Source organism: Mustelus asterias, chromosome 9, assembly GCF_964213995.1.
Source record: "Mustelus asterias chromosome 9, sMusAst1.hap1.1, whole genome shotgun sequence".
NCBI lineage: Eukaryota > Metazoa > Chordata > Chondrichthyes > Carcharhiniformes > Triakidae > Mustelus > Mustelus asterias.
The window spans coordinates 120,858,272-120,883,596 of NC_135809.1; the positions used below are offsets into that span (position 1 = coordinate 120,858,272).

At 46.0% G+C, this 25,325-nt stretch overlaps 1 protein-coding gene across 1 annotated transcript in view; it reads left to right on the forward strand.

Moving 5' to 3' along the window:
* Positions 1–25,325, forward strand: part of LOC144499283 (SH3 and multiple ankyrin repeat domains protein 2-like) — a 427,127-nt gene that overhangs the window by 368,451 nt on the left and 33,351 nt on the right. The window contains exon 6 of the mRNA XM_078221398.1: positions 3,996–4,076. Within this exon, the coding sequence (XP_078077524.1) occupies positions 3,996–4,076 (81 nt within the window). The remainder of the gene's footprint in view (positions 1–3,995; positions 4,077–25,325) is intronic.

Below are 25,325 nucleotides of genomic sequence, written 5' to 3' on the forward strand. Positions count from 1 at the left end.
TCAACTTAGCATGGCCAATCAATCTAACCCGCAAATCTCTGGACTGTGGGAGGAAACCAGAGCTCCCGGAAGAAACCCACGCAGACACAGGGAGAATGTGCAAACTCCACACCACTGACCTGAGACCAGAATTGAACCTGGGTCCCTGGTGCTGTGAGGCAGCAGTGCTAACCATCGTGCCAACACTAATTTGTTTGGCACTTTAGAATGGTAAACTACACAGGAGAATTAATCAGACGATGATTGACATGGGTGGCACAGTGGTTAGCACTGCTGCCTCACAGCGCCAGGGAGCCGGGTTCGATTCGCGGCTTGGGTCACTGTCTGTGTGGAGTTTACACGTTCTCCCTGTGTCTGCGTGGGTTTCCTCCCACATTCTGAAAGACGTGCTGGTTAGGTGCATTTACCTGAACAAGCGCCGGACTGTGGCGACTCGGGGAATTTCACAGTAACTTCATTGCAGCGCTAATGTAAGCTTTACTTGTGACTAATGTGACATACAACCAAACATTTTTTTGAAGAGGAAGTTTTGAAGAAGACTCCTAAAGATGAGAGAGGCAGAGTGGTTGAGGGAGGGAATTCCTGAGCTATGGGCACTCAGCAGCTGAAAGCACAAGCGTCCAGGGTGGAGCAGTGGATATTGTCAATGCAGCAATGGCCAACATTGAAGGAACGCAGAGATCTTAGGGTTGTAAGGCTGGAGAAGGGTTTGGAGACTGGGAGAGGTCGAGACCATGGAGGGATTTGTACCTTCCGTGGAAAAGGGGGCGACAATTCAGTTCAAAGTTTGAGACAAAAGCAGGAAACCCAGAAATAATTTTGTCTTTGTTCCAAAGACCTCCTTGCAAACCTCTGAAATGTTCTCACTGTGTGATTCTTACGCGCAGCCAATTGTACGGCGTTTTTGAAACCCTAAGAGCGTTTGCGTTCCTTTTCTTTCTATAAAAGGAAATCATTATTGTACGGTTCACAGGTCTGCGTGGGCTGGTGTTCTGAAATAAAACTAGCAGCACACAGCTGCTAAGCAACATCATAGAGAGAGGCTGCAAAAATGGCACATGGTTTTTTTTTTGGTCTGTCGAATTTTTGAGAAGATTTTGGAGGGACAGTGTCAAAATACCTTTGTGAATTCTCAACCTTGTGTCAGCTGATATCAAATCTCCATATGTCAAGGGGTGGGGGGGGGGGAGAAATCACAGAGAATTTCTGTCTGATAATGTTGAGTGGAATTTGGTCATTTTCCAACAAAAGGATTAAAATGCCAATTTAGTTGAGTTTCAACGAGCACTGGAACAAATTATAGTTATTTAAGTGTCCTTTCTTTCTGCTTTCCAGTCGCTTTTTTGAAATGCCAATGTTGAAATTTCCCTTGAAACTTGTTTCCCGTTTATTTTGCAGTCTGAACCTTACGCCGGTCCCTATATTTAGGAACCAGCTCCACAATATCTCATCACCAGATTTATCGAAGAGATATTCATTCATTATAAATAGTTTAAAGAACCTTTCTAAAAAGAAGATTGAGGGAACTGAATTTGTTCCAACTGTGTTTGCACCAACTATTATTTTGCTTTGTATAAGTTTTCATGTGAAGGCCTACCAATAATGTAGAGATAATTGTTGTTTCTAGACATTCTTTTATATTCACTCATGGTGGCCTCACTCTCATGATTATGGGTGTTGCACACCAGGCTGTCTTCCAAAGTCCATCCCTACTGGGGAGGGCAAACAAAGCAAGGGAATTCTCAATCAATGGGATGATATTGAGAGGGGTTGCGGAAGTGAGAGCACTTGGAGTGCATCTCCCCGGGTCCCTGAAGGTGGCAGAACAGGTGGCTAAGGTGGTCACGAAAGCAAATGGAAAGTTTTCCTTTATTGGGCGAGGTGTTGAATACAAAAGGAAGGATGCAATGATGGAACTGTATAAAATGCTGGTGAGGCCACAGCTGGAGTTTTGTGTACAGTTCCAGTCACCACGTTGCAGGAAGAGCAGAGGAGATTTACAAGAATGTTGCCATTGCTTGAAAATTGCAGCGATGAGGAGAGACTGAATAGGCTTGTGTTTCATTCCCTGGAACAGAGGACGATAAGGGGCGGCCTAATTGAAGTGTAATAAACGATGAGGAGCCTAGATAGGAAAGAAGTGTTTTCCCTGGCTGAGTGGTCAGTTGCCGGGGGAGGGGGGGGCATAGATTTGAGGTGAGTAGAGGGGACATGAAGAAAACTTTTTCTCTGAGGGTGGTGATCATTTTGAGTTCACTGCCAAAGTTGGTGGTTGAGGCTGGAGTGAAAAACCCACTTCAGAAAGTACCTGGATCAGATCAGGTGCTGGAAAGCGCGATTTAAAATGAACAGCTAGTTCCTTTTTTTCAATTTTTAGGCTATTTTAGACACAATGGCCTCTTTTTGCACCGTAACCTTTCTATGGTTTTATTTGACCTTGAGACAAGGGCAGGGGGTGAAACTGCCGCCTTGAACTGATACAATTCAAGATGTTTGTTTATACACCATTGCATTCAGTGGAGCAGGAAAGCAGGTGTGATGTATAATGGGAGGCAGAGCCACTGAACTGACTCTTTCGGACTTTCAGCGTCTCGCTGGGTGATTTTACAGGAGGTGCCCAATTAGGATGCACTGTCCAGTCGGGAGGATGAGTCAGCACGTGTGAGTGTCAGTCCCTCTGGCCGAGAGCCTCCTTTGTGTGTGCAGTGAGGGGGCTATTCGTGTGCCTGGGATGTGGGGAGGTGAGACCTCGCCCTCTGCATGCACTTCCTGTTACCAGACGGGCTGCAGGCGGGGGAAGGGGTGGTTCTTGCAACACAAGTAAAATCTCATTTACACCAAAAGATTGCTGCTATTTGGTTGTTGATGAGCCTGAATTGGTTTCCTGCACCTGCAAGGTTGCAGTCACCTCAGGAAAGCGTTCAGAGAAGTGAAAACACAGGGAACCACTATTACACCTCTCCTAACCCCCAACTGAGTGGTGGCACAGTGGTTAGCACTGCTGCCTCACAGTGCCAGGGACCCGGGTTTGATTCGCGGCTTGGGTCACTGTCTGTGTGGAGTCTGCACGTTCTCCCTGTGTCTGCGTGGGGTTTCCTCCCACAGTCCGAAAGACGTACTGGTTGGGTGCATTGGCTGTGCTAAGTTCTCCCTCGGTGTACCCAAACAGGCGCCGGAGTGGGGTGACCAGGGGATTTTCACAGTAACTTCATTGCTGTGTTAATGTAAGCCTACTTGTGACTAAAAAATTGTTTTTTAAAGTCCCTGGGATTTCCATTTACCCACTCTTACCCATTTCAATTCACCAGCCATAGTTAAAATGACACTGCCTCTTCCCCCCCCCCCCCCCCCACACACACACACACACACACACACCTTGCTGCTCCTTGTCTCTGTTACAGCCTTCACACCGGAGATGTTGTGGGCCAGAGTGAAGGGGCTTGGATTGGGGAGGCTTGCCCCACAGAAATGTTATCCTGTTTACAAAGGCAGCATTGCCCTAAAATGAAAGCAGAAAATGCTGCAAATCCTTGCAGGTCAAGCAGCATCCGTGGATAGAGAAACCAATTGAACATTGAGTCCCCGTCAGCAGAACTAGAATAAGTCGGCAATGTAACCTGTTGTAAGTGAGCACAAAGGCGGGGAGGAGAAAGAAAGAATAAAAAGGAAGGTGTGTGATAGGGTGGAAGGCAAGCACGATAGATTGATTAGAAGGATGATGGTGGCAGGTGAAAGGGGATAGTATTGGAAGAAGCGAAGATGTGAAGGATGGGTGTAGAGGAGGTTTGACAGCAAAGGCAGAACATTATCAACAGCTGCTACTCAAAGTAGGGAGCTGTGGTTATTATTGAGAAGGGTTGAGCTCGGTGTTGAGACTGGAAGGCTGGAGAGGAGGCACTCCAATGACCAGCCGCTTGCCAACTTGTGTCTTTTGAGCAGAAATGAATTCCAAGGTTGGGTCTTGATTTTATATATTTTTTTAATTTTCCAACCAGCCCCACCACCTCCAAAACGAGCGCCAACCACCGCGTTAACACTACGCTCAAAGTCTATGACCTCAGAACTTGAAGATCTAGGTAAGAAAATGGCTTTGAAACTGCATGCTTTGGTATGTGAGTTACTTGTTACCTGGATGTTGTGGAGGGGCCTGTGCTGTGTGGCAAACACTCATCTACTCTGCTACCTGACTCTTGTTTGCCTTGTCCAGTTTATAATTCTGAATTGGATGCTAAGTGACCGAACTGGTTATCACATATGTTCAAGCTTGAAATATGACTGTCAGGCCAATTGAATTCTCTGCTTACTATCTCTCTCTTTCTTTTCTCTCTCTCTCTCCCCCACTCTCTTCCCATTTTATTTCGGCTGTCGCCAGTGGACAGAGGTAAGCTGACTTATGTACTGTCTTCTTTATTAAAAACTGGATGAAATTTCATTAATTAGTCCAATGGTATACACGGCTACATAACTGACAGGTTTCTACCATGTCAGAACGCTGGCAATTTCACAGCCTTGGCCATGTGGACAAGTTATTGAGTACAGATGGCATTGACACATTCACAGCCAGACAGAAGCTGCTTCAGTTAGATGCTGAAGTTGAGTGTAAACATTTGGATAACAATCTGCCTCCTGAGGACTCTGGGAATTGGAAAGTGAACCCCCATTCACACCCCCTCCCCAAAACCCACTGACGCTCACCAGCAGTCCCAATTAGCCCCCTGAACATTTTTCACTCACCAAGGTGTAAATTAAGTCTTCAGCAGTACGGGTGCCAAACTCCTCTTTCCTGTCTTGTTCAGTCCTCTAAACGTCAGACCATCGCGTGGCACAAAATATGGCTTTGCCCTCTAACCCCACACTAAACATAGGAAAGCAAGTATCTCTTGGTTCACTCTCTGCAATGTAAATTCACCCAGTGACAAATAAGATGTGACGAAAGAAAGTGGAATGCATTATGACAGGTCTGGGCTCCAGTCCGAGTTATGTACCTGTATGATTGAGTACTTGGTGTATATTACCCTGTATTTGTATTTGAAGTGTTAACCTGATCTCAAAATAGACTGATTCCAAGAAGGGTTGTATTTCATCTTGATATCTACATAATTTGGTGTGTGTATATAATATTTTCATCGCAATTGTGAGCGGAGTAAGTCAAAGGAATGATGTGCTTCCAAAGAATGCAGTTCCTTTCTTGTCAATTACTATATACCTTTCGATTCTACTCAGAAAAGGGTCCACACTCAGTCAGTGCTCTTTTATGTCCTTTCTGCAAAATTTATCATGATGGGCACATCATTTTGCTTATTCTTAGCTACATGCAGTGCTGCTCCCGTTCTTCTCTGAAGTGATGTGTACAAGTCATTGGTTGTCCTAAGTACCAAGAGGGATACAGCAATCTTTTCTCCTGCAATTTGTTATTATTCTAAAGAAAAGAGATTGGGTGTCATGCAGTGGCAATTATCAGAATTGAGGCAATATTGAGCAATAGTCATATTGGGGGTGGCACAATGGTTAGCACTGCTGCCTCACAACACCAGGGACCCGGGTTCAGTTCCTGGCTTGGGTCACTGTCTGTGCAGAGTCTGCATGTTCTCCCTGTGTCTGCGTGGGTTTCCTCCGGGTGCTCCTGTTTCCTCCCTCAGTCCGAAAGACGTGCTGGTTAGGTGCATTGGCCATGCTAAATTCTCCCTTAGTGTATCCGAAGAAGCGCCGGAGTGTGGCGACTAGGGGATTTTCACAGTAACTTCATTGCAGTGTTAATGTAAGCCTACTTGTGACACTAATAAATAAACTTAAAACTTTAAAACTATTGGCCCAGATTTGTTAGTGGTACTAACTGTGAAACTGTCAAAGGCTGGATTTTCTGCTTCCCACCAATGGGTTATGATGGGGGTTGTGGTGGTAGATGCTTGTTAAATCCAACAAGCAGCTCACCCTCCCACCCCTGCCTCCAATGTGATGCCTGTGGCAGGGTTGGCATCAGGCCACCCCATCTGCCAGTGGGCTCATCACTGCTGCCATTTAATCTAGAGTGGGAGAAGCCCGTATCAAGTGCTCAACTTGACAGATTTCCCTGTCCAGGCTGGCGGTGGACAGGTAGGAATTTCCTCCCTTCACAAGACTCCTGGGCCTATTGGAGGGGGCCTTCTCTGAGCTGTCGCCTCTTCCCATGTTGCCCGCCCCCTTTCACCAGCCATGGCCTCTCGTACCCCAACTTTCCATCACCCTCACTGAGTCTTGACAGCTGGTGAGACCACAGGGCAAATCCTGAACCCACATGCGGGCTTCAGAACCCAAAGGGATGGAAAGCACTGGTTGGCAACTCTGATCTAGAAAGACAGCGGGCCCAAGTGCCGCCTCAAGTCTATTAGAGTCACAATTGTACAGTGCAGAAGGAGGCCATTCAGTCCATCATGTCTACACCGGCTCTCTGAGCAAATCATTTAGCGCCATCCACAAACCACGCCCTCCAGCCACCCCCTCCCAACAGCCCTGTAAATTCTTCCTTTTCAGGTATGTCTATTTCCACTTTGAAAGCTTCAATTGAACTGGTCTCCACCATACTCTTAGGCAGTGCATTCCAGACTTTAACCACTCGCTGTGTGGCAAGTTTTTTTTCTCATGTCGCTTTCGCTGCTTTTGATTATTTAATATCCGAGCTCCCCCTCATTCTTGATCTTTTCACAAGTGGGTTCGGTTTCTCCCTATCTGCTCTGTCCACACCATTTGTGATTTTCGTACAGCTCTGTCAAATCTCTCTGCCTTTTTTCTGAGGAAAACAGTCCTAACTTCTCCAATCAATCTTCATAAACTAAATTTCCTCATTCCTCGCCAGGGAATCTGGCGCATCACATGATTCAGCCCTCCGTGTTCATCAGCATTACTTCACAGCAACTTTGCATAGGGCACATCCTGGAAATCATTTCAAGGGAGGTCCATCAAGGTCAAAAATAATTGCAAAAGATAAGCCATACTTTATTTTATGGATTCACGGGATACAAGTGTTTCTACCAAGGCCAACATTCGTTGCCCATCCCTGATGGCGCTAGTGAGCTACCTTCTTGAACTACTGCAACTCATGTGGTTTATATACAGCCACAGTGCTGGTAGGAGCTTTGCCTCAGCGACAGTGAAGGAGCATCAGTTATAGTTCATAGAATCCCTACAGTGCAGAAGGAGGCCATTTGGCCCATTGAGTCTGCACAAACCACAATCCCACGCAGGCCCTATTCCCATAACCCCACATATTTACCCTGTTAACCCCCTGACACTAGGGTCAATTTAACATGGCCAATCAACCTAACCCGCACATCTTTGGACTGTGGGAGGAAACCGGAGCTCCCGGATGAAACCCACACAGAACGGGGAGAATGTGCAAACTCCACACAGGCAGTGACATGATGTCAGAATTGAACCCGGTTCCTGGAGCTGTGAGGGAGCAGTGCAAGCCACCGTGCCACCCCATCATCAGGATAGCATGTGACATAGAAGGGAACTTGCAGAGGGATTGTGAGCAGTGCTGGACACTATGCTTCGGGAAGGATACATTGGTTGAGGAATGCTTAACTTCTAGACTATTCCGGTAAAATTGTGAGGAGAGATTCCACAAAGTAGGGTGTATTGCCAGGACGGTGAAGAGGTGTTTTGGCAAAGGTTTTCAAGGTGTTAAGATAGCCGAGTTCGAAACTATTTCCTCTAATTGAGGGGCCTGCTGGGATCAAGGGGCACAGCCTAAAAATTGTCAGACTTTCCAGAGTGAAATTAGGAAACACTCTACAAGAGGGTTGAATTTTGGAACCCTATGCAAGTGGCAACTACTGCTAGATTTCGGTTGTTAATTGGAAATGTGAGAGTGATAAAATTTTGTTAGCCAAAGGGAAGTTTGGCTTGGGAACCAGTCATGATATCATTGAATGGTGAAAGAGCCTGGAGGGGCTGAATGGCCTCTTACTGTTCCTGTGTTCACTAAGATGATACCAGGCCTCAGTTATGGGGTGAAGAAGAAAAATCTGAATAGTGCCCCATCTTCCTTCTGTTAGATCTGTTATGAGGAAGGGATTTGATATCATAAATAGGTGGATAGGTATAGTAAATACTCCCATTCGCAGGAGTGTCAGTGTAAACAGCGGATGCAGATTTAAGATGGTAGTGAAAGAATCGGAGGCTTTTTTTAATAGTGAGTTGTGATTGTGTATTCTCCCTGTGAGGGTGAAGGAAGCAGATTCATTAGTTCAGGTTAGGTGGGTTGGCCGTGCTAAATTGCTCCTTGGTGTCCCAAGATGTGTCGGTTAGATGGATTAGCCATGGGAAATGTGTAGGGTTGGGGTGGGGAGAGGGTCATGTGAGATGCTCTGTCAGAGAGTCAGTGCAAACTCTGTGGGCCGAATGGCCTCTTCTGCACGGGAGGGAATCTGTGATAAAGACCTGAAGGGGAAATTACTGGGGAGTGGGGGAATAACGGGATGCTGGCATGACTTGAATCAGTCACAAAGCAGGAGCAGTGGGTTGACCAAATGGCCTCCTTTTGTGTGGAATGGTTGGATTTGCTCCAAGATGAGGAGAACCAAGCAAGTAGTGCAATCCTTTTCGACACTTTGCAGCATATTGTACCAAACAGGCAATCTGTCTCGTACACCAGAAGAGACCCTAATGTCGTTCAGAACTTTGAATGTCATTTTTGCACTGAGATAGAAGGGAGAATCCAGCTGGTGTCATGTCACTTTTGTCACTGTATAGACTAGGGATTGGCCTCGGAGTCTGCCTTCAAAACAGGAGTTGGCACAGAGCCACCATCAATGACCTAATAGACATAGAGGTAATAGGAAAATAGGATTTTAGGAGCATTCAGCCCTTGAGTCTATTCTACTGTTTGATAAAATCATAGAATCATACAGTGCAGAAGAGACCATTTAGCCCATTGAATTTGCACCAGCATGCGAGAAACACCTGACCTCCCACCTAATCCCATTTACCAACACTTGGCCCATAGTCCTGAATGTTCTGATGTGCCAAGTGCTCATTCAAGTACGTGAGGCAGCCCGCCTCTACCACCTTCCCAAGCAGCACATTCCAGACTGTCACCACCCTCTGGGTAAAAAAGTTTTTCCTCACATCCCTCCCCCCACCCCTTCCCACAAACCTCCTGCCCCTCATCTTGAACCTATGTCCCCTCGTGACTGACCCTTCAACTAAGGGGAACAGCTGCTCCTTATCCACTCTGCCCCATGCCCCTCATAATTTTGTACACCTTGATCAGGTCGCCCCTCAGTCTTCTCCAATGAAAACAACCCGAATCTATCCAATCCCTCTTCATAATTTAAATGTTCCATCCCAAGCAGCATCCTGGTGAATCTTCTCCGCACCTCCTCCAGTGCAATCACATCCTTCCTATAATGTGGTGAACAGAACTGCACGCAGTACTCCAGCTGTGGCCTCACCAAAGTTCTATACAACTCCAACATGACCTCCCTGCTTTTGTAGTCTATAGCTGACCTGTTTGTGGTCTCAGCTACTCTTCTCCATAATTCTTGACTCCTTTGTCTATCCAAAACCTGTCTGTCTGCTTTGAATATGGTCAATGATGCATCTCCGCTGCTTTCTGGGGAATAACCACCCTTTTGAGAAAGAAATTCTCCTCTTCTCTGTCTTAAACGGTAGACTTATTATTCTTACGTGCATCCCCCAATTCTAGTCCCTCCCACAAGCGGAAATATTCTTCCGGTTTCTATCCTATCAAATCCTCTCCGGATCTTGTATGTTTCAATAAGACCTAATTGAGGTGTATAAAATCATGAGGGGCATAAATAGGATGAACGTCCATAGTCTTTTTTCCCAGGGAAGGGGAATTGAAAACTAGAGGGCACAGGTTTAAGGTGAGGGGGGAAAGATTTAAAAGGGACCGGAGGGGCAACTTCTTCATGCAGAGAATGGTGCATATCTGGAATGAGCTGCCAGAGAAGGTGGCTGGGGCAGGTACAAAGGCAACATTTAAAAAGCATTTTGATGAGTACATGGATGGGAAAGGATTAGAGGGATATGGGCCAAACGTGGGAAATTGGAGCTAGCTGGGAGGGCACCATAAGCGGATCGGCATGGACCAGTTGGGCCAAAGGGCCTGTTTTCGTGTTGTATTGTTCTATGACTCTAAGATCATCTGTTTTTCTAAACTCCAGTGGGTGTGGGCTCAACCTGTTCATGCTTTCTTCATAAAATAAGCCCCTCATCCCAGGAGTGAGAGTGTGTCACACTTCCGCCATCACTGCAGGATGTGTCTAGGTTTTACTCCGATGTAGCACGCAGCACCTTCATGGCCAACACTTGCAGGAGAACCGCAAAGTAGTAATTGGTCAAATGCAGAAGCTGTGTGACTCCTGTCAGCGAGACCCAGGGCACTTAATTGACACTCAATGACTTTGAAACAATTAATGGCGCCTTTATATGCAGTTCAAAGATTACAGACTTGAGAATGTATTGACATGGGTTTAAGGGCATGCACTGCTTGTGCTGGGTGCTGTCCCATGGCTCCAATTCCTGCCAGTCACGCGTTGCCTCAGTTTCACTATCGTTGGTGCCCTTTTCCAGGCTGTTGTTCCTAAAGCTGAACATGCTTCTAAGCAAAAGAAACTAATGAGAATTTAATAGGCTGTGGGAGGCCAAAATAAACATTCCCATTATTCAGCTGCTAAAGAATTACTAATGGATTTTGGAAAGTGATTAACCTCAATCCGCAGTTGAACTTGGAGATTGAGAACATTGGCTTGAAACATTGCAAGCAACCCAGTGCCAACAGTAATGACTATTGATTGAGTGCAGGGAAGGAGGGCATCAGATTTAGAGCTTTGCATACTCGCTGTTTCATTATACAAAACTCTACAGTGCATAGCAATCTCTAACATTGTGATTCTTGCTCAGAACATCTGCTCCCATTTTTATTGCAAAGCCAATTGAGCCTTTAGCAGACAACAACTCCTCCAAGATAGCATCCACAATGGGTGGGGGAGGGAGAGGAAGAGGCAACAGTGCTGTCGAGGACAAGCATCTTGAAGGATTTTTAGAAGGTCGGGAGACAGATGGCAAGACAGGTGTGTATAGAGTAGTTGATGGAGGCGGCCACTGACGACAAACTAAACACAGCAGCGAATGAGAAGGAAGCAGACATGCAAATTGCAGAAGGTTCTTGCAAAGGAGGCAATAGGGGTGTTGCGCCTGCTGCACAGTCCGTTTTTAACCCTTATACAGTGGACAAAGAAATCATAGAAACCCTACAGTGCAGAAGGAGGCCATTCGGCCCATCGAGTCTGCACCGACCACAATCCCACCCAGGCCCTACCCCCCACATATTTACCCGCTAATCCCTCTAACCTACGCATCTCAGGGGCAATTTTAACCTGGCCAATCAGCCTAACCCGCACATCTTTGGACTGTGGGAGGAAACAGGAGCACCCGGAGGAAACCCACGCAAACGCGAGGAGAATGTGCAAACTCCACACAGACAGTGACCCGAGCCGGGAATCGAACCCGGGACCCTGGAGCTATGAAGCAGCAGTGCTAACCACTGTGCTACTGTGCCGCCCTTAAGAATTGCGAGTCGCCGCCTTGTTAGTACAGTAATATTTATTCACACAAACATTTGATATTAATCACCCACACATTCAATACAAATTATTTACAGAATGCTAAAGTTCAATACTAGACCTTGACTTAACTATTGTGAGACTGGAAAGTACCCAGGCAGATATTGGCCTTTAACTGTGAGTTGGTCTCCATAGTCGTTGGTGTGGTGATAGTGGCTGGTGGTGGTCATCGTTGGTGAGAGAGAGATGCTTCTGTTGTGCAGCACCTTTTATCCCTCATTGGTTTCGTGCCCCTTTGGGCAGTCTCTTGATTATCGCTAATCAATCGATCAGGGCTTGATCACCCTGATTGATAGAGTCCAGTCAGGGTGTGTACCCAACGGCCATGCCTGTAGGTGCTGGAGGCACGTAGGTCACATACCTCCCTCCCAAATAAGGGCTTTAGGCTCCCTTGTGTGTGGTAAACAATTCTGTTTGACCAGAAAGTGTCCATCATCTTTGAGTTGGCCTAGCTCCTGAGTATTCGGTCGTCTGAGCTGCAGTCTGTCTGTTTCTGGACTTGGCCAATTATCCCAGTGTGCTTTGCCATCTTGAGTGGCCCATTTGGCCACAAAGCTATCTGCTACTGCAGTGGAGCTGGCGACCTGTGTCCAGAGATCACTCAAATGGATGATGAAAGCCATTTTGTTTTAAAGTGAGATCTTAGATTTTCTAAGTCTTGCCTCAAGAGCGCAACAACAAAGATGTGTTAAAAGTATGTTAATTATTATTGGTCAGATTATATTGGCCAGTTTGGGGTGCCTTTAGTTAGAAAGGATATCAAAGTCAGGAGGTGCAAAAGAGATTTATTAGGTTGGTGCCAGGAATAGTGTTTTAATTTTACTGCTTACTGCCACAAGTCGGCTTATATTAACACTGCAATGAAGTTACGATGAAAATCCCCTAGTCACCACACTCCGGCGCCTGTTCGGGTACACTAAGGGAGAATTTAGCATGGCTAATGCACCTAACCAGTGCATTTTTTAGACTGTGGGAGGAAACCGGGAGCACCCGGAGGAAAACCCATGCAGACACTGGGAGAACATGCAAACTCGACAGTGATCCAAGCTGGGATATAAGGCAGCAGTGCTAACCGCTGTGCCATTGTGTCGCCCCTAATATAAGGATTTAGATAGGAGATGTATAAAAACATGAAAGGAGAATAGTGAGAATAGATCAAAGAAGCTTAAAAGAATTCTGATAATTTCAGACATTTGGGTGAGATAAATGGGGAAATTCTATTCACACTGGCTAGTGAATCAGTAACTTGGAGACATATGTTTATAGAACTTAATGAGCCAACAGAACAAATGGAGAGCTTTGAGTGCTTCTTTTAAAGCGTGTTGTTCGGACAGAAATAATGGTCGGAACTCTACCATCTTGCCCGCCATGGAATTGGCACGGGCGAGGGTCCGACAACAGAAATCTCCATTGACCCCGGGCGGGAATTTCCGGTCTCACCCGAGCGAGACCGTAAAATCCTGTCCAATGGTGGGAACAGAATCAATAATAGATCTTAATGATGCATGTTAGGGAAAGAAGAATTTCGGCAGGTGTGGGGAAAGGGCAGGGTCGAGGACATATTGGATAGTTGTTTCAGAGAGCTAGTATAGACACGATTGACCTGATGGCCTATATCTGTGCTGTAAAATTCAGAACACCAAGAAAATATGCTGTTATTGGCTCTGGGGCCTCTGCTGGATAAAAGCCATGACCAAATTCCACCTGTCATCAAGGACCTTGACGCACTGTGGGGCAAAAATCAATGATCTAAATAAATTGAGAAGTTTTCTTTCCCGTCATTATTCTGCTCAAATGTAAAATCAGTCATTAAATAAGCACAATTGGACAATCTTTTAAAAACTACTTTTGTAATGTTGGCATCAAAAATATTTCTTGGCACTTTCTTTTTCCAAACTGCCCGACTGCTCATCTGGAGTCTGGCAGGTGATGAGCAGAAACTTCCTTCACTCAAACATTGGGAAGACCAAAGCCATTGAGCTGGATTTTCCAGCTCTTCTTTTCCTCCAGGACGGGATCTTCTGGTCCTTCCAATGTCTACGGCATTTTGCACGGCTCACCATCCCACCGCCGGGGAACCCACTGCCAAGGGGTCACCTTCGGTGGGAGCGGATGATCCCACCAGTGGGAAGGGCTGGAAAATCCCACTCACTGTCGTCTTGTCCTAACACAAACTCCAATCCCTCGTCACCAGCTCTATCTCTCTCCATAGCAACTGTTTTTTTGTTAATTTGCGGGATGTGTTTGTCGCTGACTAGGCCAGTATTTGTTGTCTGTTCCTGATTGCCCTTCAGAAGGTGGTGGTGAGCTGCCCTCTTGAAACGCTCTGTGGTGTCGGAACATCCATTGTGCAGTTAGGGTGGGATTTCCAGGATTTTAACCCAGTGACAGTTAAGGAACAGCGATAAATTTCCAAGTCAGGATGGTGAGTGGCTTGGAGGGGAAACTCCAAGTGGTGGTGCCCCATGTATCAGCTGCTCTTGTCCTTCTAAACAGTAGCGATCATGGGTTTGGAAGGTGCTGCCTAAGGATCTTTGTGAACTTCTGCAATGCATCTTGTAATTGGTCCACACTGCTGCCAATTTTCGTCGGTGGTCAAGGAATTAAATGTTTGTGGAAGGTGTAACAATCAAGCAGGCTGCTTAGTCCTGGATGGTGTCGAGCTTCCTGATTGTTGTTGGAGCTGCACTGATTGCAAGATTGATTGCAAACCCATTGTCATATTTGATGCAAGGATGAGGTCCTGGGGTGAGTTTTCCCTTTCCACACATCTCGGGAATTGTAGCGGGCAAGGGGTACACCATAGAAATGTCCATTGACTGTTCCACCCCCTCGTGCAGTCTATAGTCCATCACACATCTCCCTCTTGAGCTCTGTGTGAGAGTCATTTGGACACGAAATGTTGACTCTGTTCCTGTCCCCACAGACGCTGCCAGACCTCTGGGTTTTTCCAGCATTTTCTGCTTTTATTTCAGGTTTCCAGCATCTGCAGTATTTTGCTTTTAAACAAATATGTTATTGTCGGTGCTTGGTTAAGTATGTGCTTCCACGATCAAACATTGGTAGTAATCAGAAGTGTACCTCCTCACAGTGGCTTGTCTACTTCAGTCTTTGAGAGCAGCTGCAGAAGTGGTCCTTCAGCAGTAGTTTTTACCCAAGATCATGGCATAAGAAGTGGCTTTTGTAGCCTCTCAAAATCCTTCTCTAGAATCATAGAATCCTACAGTGCAGAAGAAGGCCATTCAGTCCATCAAGTCTGCACCAACCACAATCCCACCCAGGCCCTATCCCCATAACACCATACATTTACCCTAACTAGTCCCCCTGACACTAAGGGGGAATTTAGCATGGCCAATTCCCCTAACCCGCACATCTTTGGACTGTGGGAGGAAACCGGAGCACCTGGAGGAAACCCACGCAGACACTGGGAGAACGTGCAAACTCCACACAGACAGTCACCCCAGTGACAGCTGTGAAGTAGCAGTGCTAACCACTGTGTGTCACCGTGCCGCCCTAATAAAAAAAAATAAAATCAATAATTAAATTAAAACAATAATAAAAATAAAACAGGGGTTGACTGATACACTGCGGGATTAAAATGTGAACCAGTGGTGTTGCTATAGACAGTCACTCCTTTTAAATATAGGGGGGGGGAAGGAAACATCTTGTAATTCAAATTAAATAAATGTGACACTTTTTATTGAATGAAATACTTCAATAAGCATACCTTTCACCGCATGTTGAAATGTTTTTTTTAAAAACCATCAAAATCATTGTCTTTGGTATCCAACGCTGAGTTTGTCAAATTTGTTGAGTCACTTTGGCTATGGCATTATTGCAAGAATCTCACCACAGATCAAATTTGGCACTTTAAATTTCAGAATCATCCGACAATTGGGCAGCACAGTGGTTTGCACAGCTGCTTCACAACGCCAGGGACCCAAGTTGAATTCCGGCCTCGGGTCATTTTCTGTGCGGAGTTTGTACATTCTCCCGTGTCCACGTGGGTTTCCTCCGGGTGCTCCGCTTTCCTCCCACAGTCCCAAGATGTGCAGGTTGGGTGGATTGGCCGTGCTAAATTGACCCTAGTGTCAGGAGGACTAGCAGGGTAAACATGTGGGGTTACAGGAATAAGGCCCGGGTGGGATTGTGGTCAGTGCAGATTCGATGGGCCGAATGACCTCTTGCATTGTTGAGATTCTATGTCCACTTCAAAGCATCATCTTTTCCAACCACTGAATTGGGGCGAAAGAGATCAAGGGATATTGGGGGAGGGGGCAGTATCAGGCTATTGAGTTAGATGATCAACAATCAGCCATGATACTGGATGGCAGAGCAGGCTCGAAGGGCAGAATGGCCTACTCGTGCTCCTATTTTCTATCTTTCTATGGATAGTCTACATTTTCTGACCAATCTAATGACAGTTTGTGAATTAATAACATCCCATGATTTAATGACACGACCACACAAGATATCGAGTGGGCAGCATGCAAATTTCCCCTCTTTCTGAAGGTTTTATTTTGCTATCAGCCATCCACCGATTCCCTTTGGCACCATCAAGATCCTTGGCTTATTGAAGTGAACATTCACAGGTTGACCTATGGATGTTCAACTTCCTGCCATATCTGAAATTTGGATATAATTTCTTTGCAGACATCTCTTGATCTCATTAGTTGTACAGGATCTGAACATGTCCCACAGGGCAGCACAGTGGTTAGCACTGCTGCCTCTCGGCGCCAGGGTCTCGGGTTTGATTCCCAGCTTGGGTCACTGTGTGGAGTTTGCACGTTCTCCTCGTGTCTGCTTGGGTTTCCTCCGGGTGCTCTGGTTTCCTCCCACAGTCCAAAGATGTGCGAGTTAGGTAGATTGGCCATGATGAATTGTCCGGGGGATTAGCAGGGTAAATATATGGGGTTACAGGGATAGGGCCTGGATAGGATTGTTGTTAGTGCAGACTCGATGGGCCGAATAGCCTCCTTCTGCACTGTAGGGATTCTATGATTTTATAACAGGCTACGCTATTGATGTAGGTCACCAGCTCACCTATTCCACATTATCGATCCACCGCTTCATTTCACCCTCATCTATCCAGTTGTTGTCATGTGTGCACAGAATCCCCTGCCGGGAATTTGATTTTCAGCACGGTTTTCCATCTGCTAGTTAACAGAGGCTTTAACTTCATCCTGTCAGCCACACGTGGCTACCACTGTGAATCTGCTCTTCTATCCTGTGGTTTCACTGGAACTGTTTCCATTCCCCGATTCAGTTGTTGGGCATTTCAAAACGTGGAGATGCCGGCGTTGGACTGGGGTAAACACAGTAAGAAGTTTAACAACACCGGGTTAAAGTCCAACAGGTTTATTTGGTAGCAAAAGCCACACAAGCTTTCGGAGCTCCAAGCCCCTTCTTCAGGTGAGTGGGAATTCTGTTCACAAACAGGGCATATAAAGACACAGACTCAATTTACATGAATAATGGTTACAAACAGGGCATATAAAGACACAGACCATTATTCCCACTCGCCTGAAGAAGGGGCTTGGAGCTCCGAAAGCTTGTGTGGCTTTTGCTACCAAATAAACCTGTTGGACTTTAACCTGGTGTTGTTAAACTTCTTACTGCATTTCAAAACGCACAGACATTTCATCCATTTTGTTAAAGTTGACCTAATGGGCATTTGTGCTTTTGACAGTTGTCAGTTGATGAATCGCTAGAAACTAGTCATTTTGGCATAGAGATCTTTTGGTAGTCTTTGAACAATCCTGATCATCTGCCACAGCACTAGACATCTCTGCTCCATAAAGTGGCTACACCAGCTAGCTGCTGCTCTGCAATCTTTGCTGGACCCTGGGTTTGATTTGGCCAACTTACGTACGTATAGACGTAGCGGACTGGGTGACACCAGCGGCGGCCATTTCACGGGATTCCCACTGGGTGTCATGGCCTCCAGGCATCTCCGAACGTGGAAGTGGCTCCCTCCAGTGGCATTTGCAACTCTCCACACAGGCGTCCAGCCCCACTAGAGGGAACAGAGGCCATTGAAGCCCCCTCGGTGGGGTAATGGGGGGGGGGGGTGCCCCGTTGGACACTAACTACCCCAGAGACAAAAGGGTGTCTGCCTCACAACGCCAGGAACCCCAGGTTTGATTCCTGGCTTGGATCACTGTCTGTGTGGAGTCTGCACGTTCTCCCCATGTCTGCGTGGGTTTCCTCTGGGTACTCCGGAGTGACCAAAGCTGGGAATCGAACCCGGGCCTCTGGCGCTGTGAGGCAGCAGTGCAAGCCGCTGTGTCGGCCGGCATTTCTGATTTGTATGTGGATATAGAATTCCTTAGCAGAAAAGGGAGGGGGTCAAGTTGTATGCCAAACATGATTTTTGGTGCCATCTTATTTGGCAGTTAAATTTATACAGAAGCATCTACAGTAAACACAGGCTGTCTCTCCTGACGCTGCAGTGTTCTGTAGAGTAACCCTGAATGATTTTTATATTTTCACCATGCCCTACATGAATAACCATGTGCTGTGCTAATAATTTTATTCTTTACAAGGAATTGTCATTTGATTACTGGTTTACATTGCATTGTATGATCGCCAGACACAAACCTATAGCATTCTGTGCTGAAACTTGTGTAAGAGGTGATGCATTAGATAGAGAAAGCCATGTAGCTTAAGTTCAGGAAGAAATTACAAATCGGTCACAAAAATGCCGTGAGTTATTTTGTTTTTTGAGTGACACTGATTTCAATAGCATCAATTTTTGTTTGCATGTACTGAAAGTAGGTTACCCACTGTAGAAATGTGCAGCCGCGTTACACAATGAGCGATTATAATAGACTAGAGATTTACAGCATGGAAACAGGCCCTTCGGCCCAACTTGTCCATACCACCCTTATCTTTTTGAAAACTCCTAAGCTGGTCCCAATTGCCCGCGTTTGGCCCATATCCCTCTATACCCATCTTACCCATGTAACTGTCGAAATGCATTTTAAAAGACAAAATTGTACCCGCCTCTACTACTACCTCTGGCAGCTCGTTCCAGACACTCACCACCCTCTGTGTGAACAAATTGCTCCTCTCAACACTTTTGTATCTCTCCCTCTCAACTTAAACCTATGCCCTCTAGTTTTAGACTCCCCGACCTTTGGGCAAAGATATTGACTTTCTTTCAGATAGAGTAAAGCTCTCTCTGCACTGTCCCCATTTAAACACTCCCAGGACAGGTAGAGCACAGTGTCAGATACAGAGGAAAGCTCAATCTTCACTGTCCCCATCAAATACTCCCAGGACTGGCACAGCACGGGGTTAGATACAGAGTAAAGCTCCCTCTACACTGTCCCCATCAAACGTGCCAGGACACTGGCACAGGGTTAGATACAGAGACCTCCGTATTACGTTTGGAAAGTCAGAACTTGTCCCAATTACATTCGGCACAGCAGTGTCACGAGTCAGACACTGACAGCTTCCTTGACTGGGCTGTGTTCCTCAGCCTACACCTGGACACACAAACTACTCATGGGACAAGAGCAGGTATGTACCAGTGGGCTTGTTACTGCGAGATGTTTCGTTTCTCATATCCCTGCAGTACTTGGAATGGCATTTACTCTCTCTATTTGCTTTATCAAGCTACTCTTGATGCATGTTATCTGCATCCTAACTGTTTCCAAGATTAGTCATGAACTGCAAGTGATTAGGGGCAATAGCACCCTGTAACCTAAGAATGGGACATCTTGCCAAGTCTTTCCTGTTGCTGCAACTGGTGTTGATTTCAATTGTGTTCCCTAGTATGTTCAATCAGATTTGTAAACTACAACCTGCATGGTCCTTATCAAGTCTCCCGCCATTCACTGGAAAGGTGGAGGCTGAGGGGAGACCTGATGGAGGTCTGCAAAATTGAGGCATAGACAAGGTGGATAGTCGGAGGGTTTTTCCCAGGGTGGAAGTGTCAATTACAACGGGGCCACAGGTTCATGGTGAGAGGAAGAAAGTTTAAGGGAGATGTGCAGGGGGATTTTTCACGCAGAGAGTGATGGGTGTCTGAAACGCGCTGCCAGAGGATGTGGTGGAAGCAGGCACATTAGCAACATTTAAGAGGCCGGATGGGTACATGAATAGGGAGGAAATGGGTACATGAATAGGGAGGGAATAGAAGGATATGCACCGAGTAAGGGCAGAAGGTTTTTTTAGTTTAGTTGGGACATCATGATCAGCACGTGCTTGGAGGGCCACCGGGCCAGTTCCTGTGCTATACTTTTCTTTGTTGTTCTATTTGCTCTCACGGGTCAGATGAACATGTGACCAATGACACAGGAACACTGATCTATCCAGCCTATCCCACACTAAGGCTGTACACTTTGTGTATTGAATATAAGAACATAAGAACTAGGAGCAGGAGTAGGCCAACTGGCCCCTCGAGCCTGCTCCACCATTCAATAAGATCATGGCTGATCTTTTTGAGTACTCAGCTCCACTTACCCACCCGCTCACCATAACCCTTAATTCCTTTACTGTTCAAAAATGTATCTATCCTTGCCTTTAAAACATTCACTGAGGTAGCCTCAACTGCTTCACTTGGCAGGGAACATTCCCCTTTCCACCAGAAACCATATGCATTCTTTCTGAAGAGGTGAAAAACCAGGCTTGAACCTCGGGCCAATTTGAAGGTCAAAATCACTTGAAAATTCCTCTCCCACCCGTGCAGGGAATGGAAACTAACCCAGGAAAGCGCTCTGGTGCCAAATTCCTGAAAGTACTTCTCTTCTGTAAGAGAGGATGTCTGCCCCACTCAAACTCCCTTGAAGGAGTAAAGCCTTTCCAATTACTTTTACTGCTTTGGTCAGTCATGGCAGTGTGGTTCTAATGCTGCTCTGTGGTATTGGCTCCAGTTCCAGGTCATGGCATAATTTATCTAATTTCTTGGTGAATTGTAGCTTCCGTGTACACTGTTGCTTGATGAGGCTGAGTTGCCTTGCACACTAGCAGTCGAAACACTTTTTTCTGGTACCTTGCGGTACTTCAATCAAAAAAAGCCAATTCAAAGCAAGTCCAATCATGGTGCCCACATGAGGGACAAACCAGATCCAAGCTGACAAACCCATCTTGGGCTCAATCTTACAAAATCCAAGCTGGCAGGATGAGGCATTGCACTCCATCTCGGGCTTGACCTAACACTTCACCTTAGCCAAAAGATCAAAATGGCTTTGAAAAGTTGCATCAGGTTTAATCTTATTAGTTACACTTTACCCTAGCCTGGGCAAACCACGATCGCAGGGGTCAGCACACCCCCCATTGCAATGGGCTAGCCTTGTTCCCTGCCTGATCTTGGACTCTCCCCTGCCAGATAGAAACACCGTGAACACTTAACGGATCCTGGCAGTTTTCTGCTATGGCCTTGGATGATCTTGCCATCTTCTGTAACTCGAACGCCGCCTCCTCCAATAAGGTACCACTTACCAAGGCTTCCACACAGATTGAACCAGCTGAGCCACTCTCTTTTCAAATGTCTCCTTTTCTATCTATTGGATGCATGCCAACTTTCTCCACTGCCTTAACAATGCCCATTATAGATTCACATAGCGTCAGTTTTAGCTGGAAGAGAAACATTATGCAAATTGCTTAGTTGTATTGCTTTTGTCATTGAGTTGCACGCCTGTTAATGCCAATCTATGTACTAAAGGATATTAAATTAGTTCAGCCCTGGCAGCAATTAACGCTCACACTACAGATACAACATGTCAATGCAGACTTAGTTAATATGTTGGATCTAAAATGCAAAGTAATGAAATACCCACTGTGTTTGCCTATGATTATCCAACTCTTGCCGGCTTTAATCAGTACAGTCCTTCAGTGGACTTCATGCTTGTCATTTGTCTCCAGTATAGTCTGTTAATCAAATCGCTTTAGTTATGGGCGGCACAGTGGTTAGCACTGCTGCCTCACAGTGCCAGGGACTTGGGTTCAATTCTAGCCTCGGGTCACTGTCTGTGTGGAGTTTGCACATTCTCCCCGTGTCTGCGTGGGTTTGCTCCGGGTGATCCGGTTCCCTCCCACAGTCCAAAGATGTGTGTGTTAGATGATTGGCCATGCTAAATTGACCTTGTGTTAGGGGATGAGCAGAATAAATATGCGGGTTTACGGGAATAGGGCTGGATGGGATTATGGTCCGTGCAGGCTCAATAGATCGAATGGCCTCCCTCTGCACGATAGGGATTCTATGATTCTGTGAAATAAGCCATTTGACAAAAGTCGCTGTGTTGTCAAATTTACCCATGTACCAGAGACTTGGCTTTAATAGTTGAGTCTTTTTTTAAATTCACTGGCAAGGTCAGCATTTATTGCCAGTTTCATTATTTATCTAGCTTTTTATTCCAGATTTATTTCGATAAATTTAAATTCCCTAGCTGCCATGATGGGATCTGAACTTGGGGTGATTCGTCCAGACTTTTGGTCTGAGCATCCAACAACCACAATGCCACACTATTTTTGCAAGTGATGTTAGAATCCCTACAGTGCAGGAGGCCATTCAGACCACCGAGCCTACATCGACAACAATCCCACCCAGGCCTTATCCCCATAACCCCATGTATTTACCCTGCTAGTCCCCCTGACACTCGGGCAATTGAGCATGGCCAATCAACCTAACCCACACATCTTTTGACTGTGGGAGGAAACCCACGCAGACACGGGGAGAATGTGCAAACATCACATAGACAGTGACCTGAGGCCGGAATTGAACCCAGGTCCCTGGCGCTGAGAGGCAACAGTGTTAACCACTCTGCCACCGTGCCGCATGTTAATGTGGTCCCATGATGCTTTTGTCCTTCTGAGTTTAGAATCCTTTGTTATTCAAATGATTTTACCTTGGAAACATAGAAATTAAGAGCAGGAGGAGGCCATTCGGCCCTCTGAGTCTGCTCCACCATTCATTATGATCATGGCTGATCATCCAACTCGGAGCCTGATCCCAACTTCCTCCCATATCCTTTGATCCCTTTGTCCCAAGAGCTATATCGAACTCCTTCTTGAAAACATACAATGTTTTGGCCACATTCCACAGGCTAACCACTCTCTGGGTGAAGAAATTTCTCCTCCTCTCAGTCCTAAAAGGTTTACTCCGTATCCTACGTCCCCTGGTTCTGGACACCCCCACTTTCTGGAACACCTTTCTTGCATCTACCCTATCTCGTCCTGTTAGAGTTTAATAGGTGTCTATGAGATCCCCATCCCGCCCCTCCCCAATTCTTCTGAACCCCAGCAAATATAATCCTAACTGACTCGACCTTTCCTCGTACGTCAGTCCTGCCATCTCGGGAATTAGTTTGGTAAACCTTCACTGCATTCCCCCAAGAGCAAGAACATAATTCCTCAGATATGGAAACCAAAGCAGCACACAGTACTCCAGGTGTGGCCTCACCAAGGCCCTGTATAATTGCATTAATACATCCCTGCTCCTGTACTCGAATCCTCTCACTATGAAGGCCAACATACTGTTTGCTGCCTTGACCACCTGCTGTGCCTGCATGCTTATCGTCAGCGGCTGGTTTACGAGGACACCCAAGTTTCATTGCACATTCGCCTATCACAATCTATAGCCATTCGGATAATCTGCCTTCCTGTTTTTGCTACCAAAGTGAATAACTTCACATCTGCCATGCATATACCCACTCACTCAGCCTGACTAGAGTGGAAGGGGCACTGCCCAGTCCTGACCCTGACCGCCCGGGGGTTGCAATGGCATCCAGTTCAGCCGGTGAGGTCATCACGTCTGGTCTCCGTCAGTGGAGACCAGCTGTGATTCTCCCTGGTGAGGACCTCGACCGGTGAGCAGGTAAGTTCCAGTGAGCCACGAAGATGGCATCTAGGACTCACTAATGATATTTAAATGATGTAATTAATATTGAAATCAGTTTCGCACCCATGGTTTCACCGGCTTCAATTCCTGGCTTGGGTCACTGTCTGTGCGGTGTCTGCACATTCTCCCCATGTTTGCATGGGTTTCCTCCAGGTGCTCTGCTTTCCTCCCACTGTCCAAAAGTGCATTGACCATGCTAAATTCTCCCTCAGTGTACCCGAACAGTGCCGAGGTGTGGTGACTAGGGGATTTTCACAGTAACTTCATTGCAGTGTTAATGTAAGCCTACTAGTGGCTAATAAATAAACTTTTAAAGGGACAGCAGCAACATGGATATGAAATTAACGGAATAATATGCAGCAGAGAGTAATGGTCCATGGATGTTTTTCAGGCTGGAGGAAGGTTTGTAGTAAGGTTCCCCGGGGGGTTGGTATTGGGGCCTTTGCTTTTCCCGATGCGCATTTAATTATCTAGATCTTGCCGTATAGGGGATAAGTTCAAAGATAGCAGATGACACAAAACCTGAAGGTGTTGTAAACTGTGAAGGGTACAGTGTGGAAAAGGATAGTTTTTTTTTTACAGGATCTAGGTTGTCAAGGCCAGGCATTTGCTTGGAGAAGCTCCCTGTCGTCTGCCGCAGCTTTCAGGAATTGTTTCCAACACCACAGTTGTGCCCATTGTTGAGGTTGCCACCAAACATCTGGGGAAGTCAGTGCAGCGGCATGGGAGAAGCTCTGAGCAAGTTTCTGGACAGAGTCTGTGTTCACATAAAGCTGATATTAAACAGCAAAAAGAAAATTCAGTGTCAGGATCTTAAACCTCTATGCAGAATTCAAATCATTTAAAAAGCTGTTTGCATTTGTTTTTACTTTACAAGCTACTCTACGGAAAAAGAGGACCGGTAAGTAACTGGAATCAGAAGAGCCTCTAAATTGTATTGGGTAAAGACTTCAAGTTTGTCATGAATTTAATTTTACTGTGTTTTGATTGTATTGAAGTGCAATTTGAAATATACAAAGTGAAATTCCATAACAGTATTGTGATTGCCATTTTCTATATAGGACTGAAATGTTGACCCTATATGGGGGGCAGCACGGTGGCACAGTGGTTAACACTGCTGCCTCACAGCACCAGGGATCCAGGTTCGATTCCTGGCTTGACTCACTGTCTGTGTGGAGTCTGCATGTTCTCCCCGTGTCTGCGTGGGTTTCCTCCGGGTGCTCCGGTTTCCTACCACAGTCCAAAAGACGTGCTGGTTGGGTGCATTGGCCATGCTAAATTTTCCCTCGGTGTACCCGAACAGGTGCCGGAATGTGGCGACTAGAGGATTTTCACAGTAACTTCATTGCCATGCTAATATAAGCCTACTTGGACACTAAGAAATAAACTTAATTTCTCTCTCCACCGAAGCTGCATGACCTGCTGAGTAGTTCCATATTCCTCGGTTTTTATCTCAGATTTCCAGCATCCAGAGGATTTTGTTTGAGGAATGTGGGTGGATGCAACTCATCGTTACTCTGCAAAACAAAACGCGCACCACCCTAAACTCCTGTTGAGGATTGAAACACATTTGGCAATGTTACTTTATTCATGGTTACCCTGTTGGAACTCTGCTTTTTTTAATGGAGCTGGGTGCAAATAACATCCGCAACAGTCCCTTACTCACTTTAATAACCTCAGCGCACACAATTGCACACTGCAGGTCAAAAAGCTGTAGATGCAAGTCACATCCTGCTTTCAATATGTAAGGCGTCATGAGGCTCTCTGGCACCAAGCTCCCTGTGTTAAGGCACATTTGTGACTAATCAAAAATCTTGATGAAATTCCCAATGTATGTGCACTATGGTTGC